Raw genomic sequence first — 9,251 nt, 5'->3', positions numbered from 1 at the left:
CTAGACGCCTTTTTAAAGTACCAAACATGGGAATGCCGTAATGGTAACAAGTGAGTGACATGCGGGCTTCCGTTGCCGACGGGTGTGTTCGGGTCCTGCTATCGTGCTCCTTCTCCCTTCCACGTATTCCCCCTCGCGCTTCCCTTCTTCTCCTCGCCAGACCTCGAGCCCTAGCTATCACGGACAGAAATATTACCGCAACTAATGCCACCCACGGCAGCGGCCATAGCTCTTCATTCTCCACCTTTGCTTATACCACTAAAGGGTACTACTCTGTTTAATCCTTTCTTGTTTCTGTTTGGTTCCCGAGAAACCGAGGAAAATAAAATATTTGATGAATTTCCTCGCCTTCTACCTCTTTATTTTTTATTTTAAAAACTTAGTAATAGTTCTAAGTTGACATTTCAGAAAGAAAATTTTGTTTTTATTTTTCTCCCGGCATCCCAAAGCAGATATTTTCCCGGTATTTCCCGACTGCAATGGCTTGAATTGCAACTCTGTTACTGTATGATTGTGGCAGCGGAGGAAAAGGTATGGAGATGAAAGGTGAAAGGCAAAGATCGAGTGGTCGAAGAGGAGGTGGTGCTGGCAAAGACAAAATTGATGCGCTTGGCAGACTCTTGTAAGTGCAATTTTTACATATAATTAATATATAAACATGAATATTACAACATGATGCTACTTCTAGAGTATGTTGCTGTGAGTGTTATATGAGCATTTTTAAAAAATTAGAATTAGATAAATGTATAGACTTAAAAATGATATCATGTTGCCACTTCTAAATTATGTTGCATATGTTTTGTCATGTGAGAATTTTGTTGAATTTGAATTTTTGTTTTGTTTTCTTATATCATTACCCGTCAAGTTGCTTGATTTACGTGGGTTATTACCCAGTGATTTGTGTAGTTGAGTTGAAATTTTCGTGTTATTGTGAAGAAAAATAATCATATACAGAAAAATTTAATTGATATTTCTTTTCCGTACTTAGTTCTCTCAGCATTTGAAATGGAGAGTGAAGTTCAAATAATTTAGTGGTTGTCAGGGCGGCCTGACCATAAGGCCATTGAGCATTTTGCTCCAAATTTTTTTAAATGTAAACATTATTTATGATGTCATCTCTTCCCATACTCTATTCTCTCACTGACAATTGACTTTCCCACTATCTCAAAAATAAATGAAATTGTATTTTGAAAAGTAAAGTAAATGCAATTTAATTCTTTCTTTTTCAAACCCAATGTCTCATGACTGTTTGGCACAACTATTGAAAGTTGAAATTGACTACATCTATTATGTCTTTAAATATTTTATTGACTTACACTGCCCCTCCCTCACACGATCTCAGGTGCTCTCTCTCAGTCATTCTCGTCTCTAACTCTCTATTACTCTCATCTCTTTCTCTCTATCTCTCTCACTCTCTATGATATTTTCTTTGCACTTCAACGTTTTCGATTCTCTGATTTTCTGTGATTTTACATCTCAAAAAATTAGAAAAATTAATTTTAAATAAAAATAAAAATTAAACTAAATATAAAGAGGTTCTAATTAAAACATTCACCTAGGGCCCCATATTGTGAAGAGCCGACCTTGGTGGTTGTCTTGTGATTTAGTTGTAAATAGAGTTGGATATATAGTCATATCAAAACATATAAAATTTTCTTCTATTTGCAATATTTTCAGGGTACGAATTTTGCGCCACATGGCCTCTGAGTTGAACTTGAGTATGCGGAGTGATGGATATGTCAAAGTTCAAGATTTACTAAAGCTGAACATGAAAACGTTTGCTGATATCCCTTTGCGATCACACACTGTTGATGATATCAAAGAGGTTGGTTATATAAATATATTTTATATTTCTTCTATATTTAATACTTGTTTCATTGATAAAACGTGGCTCAACCAAATTACATTGTAAAGTTGTGAAGTGTAGTTTATTTGTAGCAATTCTACATCTTTTGGAACTCATGGTGAATGGCCCTTTGCTTTTTATCTTGGATGCCCCATTTAAGAAAATTGATCAGGAATAACTGACTTATTTGTTATGCAAAAATCTCATTAATGAAACTCACTGGAATTTAAAGAAAGACAATAATACATAACTTCATCTATTGTCAAATACTCAAATATTTGTTTATGTGAGCACTGGGCTCTAATTTTTGTTCGGTGATTGGGCACATTGGCAGTGCTAGGCTGAGTTCTCTCCTAGTGTTCTTAGTGCACACAATGTTTAGTTGTTTTCTAGGGGACATCCCAATAGGTAAAACTTGGGATTTCCATATTGTAGGCCTAAAGTTTGAATTGTGGGAGGGCTGGGAAAGGGTATGAGATTGGAAATCGGCCACCTCTCATTGTGTAGCCTAGGCCTAGTGTGGCCTTTTAACTGCCCCCCCTCCCACCCCCCCACCCAAAAAAATGCACGCTGTGTTCTTTGGAAATTGAAGCATCGGTATGGAAAAGTGAATTATACTTTTATATCAATTATTTTTGCACAGCCTCTTTTGCCATGTGCCTCGCTTCTAATGCTTATGGTTTTAATGCACGTGTTATGCTTGCAGTGTTATGTTCTCATTTTATCGGTAATACTTCAAACAACATTATCTTTCTTGTCTAATTTGGCAAATTGAAGGTGAATGGTTCTTTGAGGGTCACCTTTTTACCTTCCTCAACATTACCTTTTGTTTCTTTAATGCGTGTTCTGTAGGCTGTCAGAACAAATAACAAGCAGCGGTTTAGCCTCTTGGAAGAAAATGGGGAGCTTTTGATCCGTGCAAATCAAGGCCACTCAATACAGGTGATGCTTATATTATACCTCAACCAGAAGCAATCCCTTTGTATGGCTGCAGAGAGAGTCAATGGTTGCTTGAGAGTGGCCTATCTTTGTGCAACCAATGGAGTACATGTTGCACTAACATATTTGAATTGTGAGATCTACACTCACATACAACTCTCTCTCTCTCTCTCTCACACACACACACACACACACACACACAAAAACATTTATGGGTTGTATGCTTATATTTGTTTGTACTAGTGTTGACAGTAAATCTGTATTTATGCTGTACAATCTATTAATGATACCTATTCAATAGTAGAATTGATGCAAAGACCAATGTCTGATGCAAACTAATTGTTATTCAACTTTAAAAAAAAAAATGAATACAGTGGATGCCTTAGGTAATGTTGAAAAAATAAAAAGTGATGATGATAGTATCTTGGTTAAAGAAGAATACATAAAAGAAAGATGACGAAATTACTTTAATATGCTATTTAATTTAATGAAACCAAGTAGAAAACATAAACTTAGAATTGACAAATTAGGAAAAAACTAAAAATTTGATATTTATTCACAAATTTAGAGTTAATGAATTTAAGTTTGTATTCAAAAAAGAAGAAAAAGGAAAAACTATAGGACCGGATAACATCCTAATTGAAGTTTGGAAATGCCTAGGTGGTAACGAGATTATATGGTTTACTAATTTATTTAACAAAATTTTAAAAACTATGAAAATACCAAGATGGAGGAAACGCACTTCAGTATCGACGAAAAAGGAAAAGCTATAGGACTAGATGACAACCTAATTGAAGTTTGAAAATGCCTAGGTGATAATAAGATTATATAGTTTATGAATTTATTTAACACAATTATAAAAACTAAGAAAATGCCAAGATGGAGGAAAAGCACTTCAATACCTATATACAAAAATAAAGGAGACGTTAAAAATTGTAATAACTATATTGGAGTTAAACTATTGAGTCATACAATGAAATTTTAGGAAATGGTAATTGAACAAAGACTATGGTTAGAAACAAGGGTCTCAAAAAATCAATTTGATTTAATTCCTAGGAGATCAACTACAAAAGTTATGTTTCATTTATGAAGATTAATGGGAAAGTTTTGGGAAAAGAAGAGAGACTTGAATATGGTTTTTATTGACTTAGAGAAAGGCTATGATAAGATACCTAGGGAAGTTCTATGGTGGATTTTATAGAAAAAAAGAAGTATGTAAATATGATTTTAGATCAAATTTTATGTTTAGAGTATCACTCACATTTGTGTGGCGTGAGTATAAATTTCCATGAAAATTATATTATATCAGAATATTATGATTTTTTCAGTAGAAGCATGTTACGACAGTTTTCATAAAAATCATAAAAGCGGTGCATGAATTATGGTTAAGAATATTATGTTAAACAGAGCAGAAATTTCATGTTCAGTATGTTATGATATGGCCGGCGCAAATGCTGTGATTTATATATTATGATATGGTTAGCGCAGATGCCGTGATTTATATGTTATGATATGGCCGGCGCAGATGTCATGATTTATAAGTCGGCGCAGATGCCGTAATCATGTATGTTATGACAAAAATCAGGAAAATCATCTCAAATATTACTTTGAAATATGAAACAGTTATGTATCAGTAATATGAAATGTACTATATGTTATCAGAATCCACATGACTTAGTTTAGATTTTAGAGCATGATACCATAGTTATATGATAAGATTACGTTCAAATAAAAGTTTATGTCAGTGCTACCACACATCTCAAATAGTGTAATGCTCCGAACCCGAAAACTCGGTCCGGTGTGTTATACCTGAACAAACCGTGCTTCGTGGCGCCCCGAACCTGCCTGGTGGGACTTATTGACATTATTAAGGATATGTGCACTAGAGTAATGACTAGTATTAGGGCTTTAGGTAGAGAGTGGGAAATTTCCAATTGCAATAGGTGTACATGAAGGATCTACTTGAGCCCTTAAGCACTAGTTTAGGATGCACTTACTAGGAGTATCCAAAATGAGGTTCTGTGGTGTGTGTTGTTTGTAGATGATTTTGTCTTTGATTGATGGAAACAAGGGGTGGAGTAAAATTTAAGTTAAAATTATGGAGAGAAACTTTAGAATCTAGAGGTTTTAGAATTAGTAGAAATAAGGTAGAATATATGATAATTCCAGTCATGGTCGAAGGAATATTAGAGAAAAGATTAAACTTGATGGTCATTAAAAGCACTACTAGCTTTTGTTTTTCAATACCTCGGATCTAGTATGCAAGCTGAAGGAGGAAATGAAGTTGTTATACATAAAGCTAAAGTAGGGGGCCCTTAAGCACTAGTTAGGATGCACTCACTAGGAGTATCCAAAATGAGGTTTTGTGGTGTGTGTTGTTTGTAGATGATTTTTTCTTTGATTGATGAAACAAGGGGTGGAATAAAATTTAAGTTAGAATTATGGAGAGAAACTTTAGAATATAGAGGTTTTAGAATTAGCAGAAATAAGGTAGAATATATGATAATTCCAGTCACGGTCGAAGGAATATTAGAGAAAAGATTAAATTTGATGGTAATTAAAAGCACTACTAGCTTTTGTTTTTCAATACCTCGGATCTAGTATGCAAGCTGAAGGAGGAAATGAAGTTGTTATACATAAAGCTAAAGTAGGGTGCATAAAATGGAGAAGTGCTTTGGGTGTGTTGTTTAATTGAAGAGTACCCTTAAAATTAAAAGAAAAAGTTTTATAGGATGACTATAAGACCAGATATGCTATATGGGTTAGAATACTGGGCAACTAAGAAACAACATATTCAAAAAGTAAACAAGCAAGCAAACCAACAAAACCAAGCCTCAAGTCCCGCTAGGTGGGGTCGACTATATGAATCCTTTTCCGCCAATTTATGCAATCATGGACTATTTCTTTTGACAAATTTAAGGCTATTAAATCCTTACTCACTATCTCATTTCAAGTTATTTTAGGTCTACTTCTATCCCTTCTACTACCCCCCATAGTAACTAACTCACTCTTCCTCACTGGCATACTGTGTGGCTTATGTTGCAAGTGTCCAAATCATCTAAGTTGCCCCTCCCTTATCTTATCTTCTATAGGAGTTACACCTAACTTACCGCGAATATCTTCATTCCTTAATTTATCTTTCAGTGTTTTACCGCTCATCCATCTAAGCATTCTCATCTCGGTAACTTTTACTTTTTGGATATTCTGTTTCTTCGTCGCCCAACGTTCTAATCCATGTATAAAACTTCTTTTTTTAATTTTAAGGGTATTCTACGATGACAAAGCAAACTTGAAGCGCTTTTCCATTTTACCCAACTTGCTTTAACTCTATGCATTACATCATCTTTAATTTCTCATTCAGCTTGCATAATAGATCAAAGGTATCAAAATCTATAATTGTTATTTATTTCTTCATCACCAAGTTTAACTTTGTCTTAGATATTCCTCCTAAAGTTATTGAAATTACATTTCATATATTCTGTCTTATTTCTACTTGTCCTCAAGTCTCTAGCTTCCAAAGTGTCTCTTCTTAATTCTAACTCAGCCTCTACTGTGCCCCTAGTTTCATCAATTAATACAATATTATCTACAAACAACATACACCATGGAACCTCATTTTGAATGCTCTTAGTCAGTTGGTCCATCACTAAAGCAAAAAGATAAAGGTTCAAAGCAGATCCTTGAAGTACACCTATGGTAATTGGAAATTTTCTAGTTTCTCCATCTATAGTCCATTCGCTAGTCATTACTCTATCGTACATATCCTTAATGACATCAGCATACCTACTATATATTCCTTTTTTTTTTTTTTCTAAAATCCACCATAGAATTTCCCTAGGTACCCTATCATATGCTTTCTCTAAGTCAATAAATACCATATACAAGTCCCTCTTCTTTTCCTTAAACTTTTCCATTAATCTTCTTGAAAGATATATAGCTTTTGTGGTAGATCTCGCAAGCATAAAATCAAATTAATTTTCTGAGACCTTCGTTTCTAGCCTTAATCTTTGTTCAACTACCCTTTCCAATAATTTCATCGTATGACTCATAAGTTTAATTTCTTGATAGTTATTACAATTTTGAATATCTCCTTTATTTTTGTATATGGGTATTAAAGTTTTTTTTCCTTCATTCATATGATATTTTCTTAGTTTTTATAATTACAAACAACAACAACAAAACCAAGCCTTAGTCCCACTAAGTGGGGTCGGCTATATAAATCCTTTTCCGCCAATTTATGCGATCATGGACCATTTCTTTTGATAGATTTAAGGATATCAAATCCTTACTCAGGTTTAACTCTACCCCTTCTACTACGCCTTCTACTACCCCCTATAGTAACTAAGTCACTCTTCCTCACAGGTGCACTATGTGGCCTATGTTGCAAGTGTTCATACCATCTAAGTCGTCCATTCCTGATCTTATCTTCTATAGGAGCTACACCTAACTTACCACGAATATGTTCATTCTTTAATTTATCTTTCAATGTTATACCACTCATTCATCTAAGCATTCTCATCTCGACAACTTTTACTTTTTGGATATTATGTTTCTTCATTGCCTAACATTTCGATCCATATAGCATAGTTGGTCTTTAGCTGTCCTATAAAACTTCCTTTTCAATTTTAAGGGTATTCTACGATCACAGAGCACACTTGAAGCACTTTTCCATTTTACCCAACTTGCTTTAACTCTATGCATTACATCATCTTCAATTTCTCCTTCAGCTTGCATAATAGATCCAAGGATTCATAAATTAGTTAAATAATTAGTTAACCATATAATTTTGTTATCACCTAAGAATTTCCAAATTTCAATTAGGAGGTTATCCGGTCCTATAGCTTTCCCATTTTTCATTTTTTTAGTGCAAATTTAACTTTGTTAACTCTAATTTTGGGAAAAATCTTATATTTTTAGTATTTTCCTCATTTGTCAATTCTAAGTTTAAGCCTTCTATTTGGTTTTCATCAAACGACTTACTAAAGTAACTTCGCCATCTTTCTTTTATGTCTTTGTCTTTAACCAAGACAATATCATCCTCACTTTTTATACATTTTACATTTCCTAAGTCCTTACTCTTCCTTTCTTTATCTTTAGCAAGTTTAAATATATCTCTTTCCCCCTCTTTTGTATCTACTCTATCATACAAGCTATTAAATGATCCGTGTTTAGCTTCACTAACGACCTTTTTTGCATCTTTTCTTGCCTTTTTATACTTTTCAAAGTTATCCACGTTTTTACATTTTTGCCACGTTTTATACCATTTTCTTTTTGTCTTTATGGTTTTTTTGGACATCTTTATCCCACCTCCAACTTTCTTTGCTATTCGAGAATCTTCTCCTTGATTCACCTAAAATCTCTTTTGCTATCTTTTTAATAGAGCTAGTTAATCTGCTCCAAAAAGAATTTGTATTTATCCCATCCTTTATAGTCCAATCCCTATCTTTGATCATTTTATCTTTAAATTTTATTATATTTTCCCCCTTTAGGTTCCACCACCTAGTTCTCTTACACTGGTTTATTTTAACAGTTTTCTTCCATTTTTAATACATATATCTAACACTAAGATTCTATGTTGTGTGGTAAGACTTTCACATGGAATAACTTTACAATCCTTGCATGATAAACGATCTACCCTCTTAGTTTAAAAAAAAAAAAAAAAATTTATTTGATTTCTATTTTGTCCACTTTTAAAGGTTATCAAGTGTTCTTCTCTCTTCTTAAAGCAAGTATTCATATTAATAAAATCATATGACCTGACAAAGTCTAAGATCATCTCCCCAGGCTTATTTTTGTCTCCATATCCATATCCTCAATGTACCCTCTCATAACCTTTATTGTCCCTTCCAACATGTCGTTTTAGATCTCTTCTTATGAATATTTTTTCAGTCCTTGCTAAGCCTACTTGACGAGCATGGGCACTAATGATATTTATTATCTCTTGACCTAATACCATCTTGATTTTTATAATTCTGTCCCCTACTCTGTTTACATCAACAACACTATCTTTTATGTTTTTGTCTACAATAATTCCTACTCTATTCTTATGTTTTTCTTTTCCAGTGTATCAAAGTTTAAATCCCGATTTATCAATTTCTCTGGCTTTCTCCCACACCCACTTAGTTTCTTGAAGGCAAAAAAAAAAGGCAGCCCGGTGCACAAAGCTCTCGCGTATGTGGGGTCCGGGGAAGGGGTGGGCCATAATGGGCCTATAGTACGCAGCCTTACCTTGCATTTTTACAAGAGGCTGTTTCCACGCCTCGAAATTGTGACCTCCATGTCACATGGCAACAACCTTACTGTTGCGCCTGAGCTCCCCTTCTTGAAGGGAAATTATATTAATTTTTCTTCTAATCATTATGTCGTCAATTTCCATGCTTTTACCTATAAGTGCCTCTATATTCCAAGTTGCTAATGTAATCCTAGTTTCTTGAACTAGCTTCTACGTACAGAATGATGCTGGAAC

The 9,251-nt window shown here is 34.1% G+C and overlaps 1 protein-coding gene across 4 annotated transcripts in view; it reads left to right on the top strand.

The window, feature by feature from the left end:
• The window catches only part of LOC131165785 (uncharacterized), a 41,959-nt gene continuing 32,708 nt past the window's right edge, over positions 1 to 9,251 (top strand). For 2 of the 4 annotated variants that reach the window (XM_058123840.1, XM_058123839.1), the window contains exons 1-4: positions 1 to 265; positions 521 to 622; positions 1,678 to 1,825; positions 2,699 to 2,788. In XM_058123840.1, coding sequence (XP_057979823.1) covers positions 60 to 265; positions 521 to 622; positions 1,678 to 1,825; positions 2,699 to 2,788 — 546 coding nt within the window. In that variant the 5' untranslated portion in view covers positions 1 to 59. The remainder of the gene's footprint in view (positions 266 to 520; positions 623 to 1,677; positions 1,826 to 2,698; positions 2,789 to 9,251) is intronic. The other 2 variants (XM_058123842.1, XM_058123841.1) reach the window with 2 other exon arrangements.

This window comes from Malania oleifera, chromosome 10 (assembly GCF_029873635.1).
Source record: "Malania oleifera isolate guangnan ecotype guangnan chromosome 10, ASM2987363v1, whole genome shotgun sequence".
Lineage (NCBI taxonomy): Eukaryota > Viridiplantae > Streptophyta > Magnoliopsida > Santalales > Ximeniaceae > Malania > Malania oleifera.
This window is presented reverse-complemented; position numbering and strand designations above follow the sequence as displayed.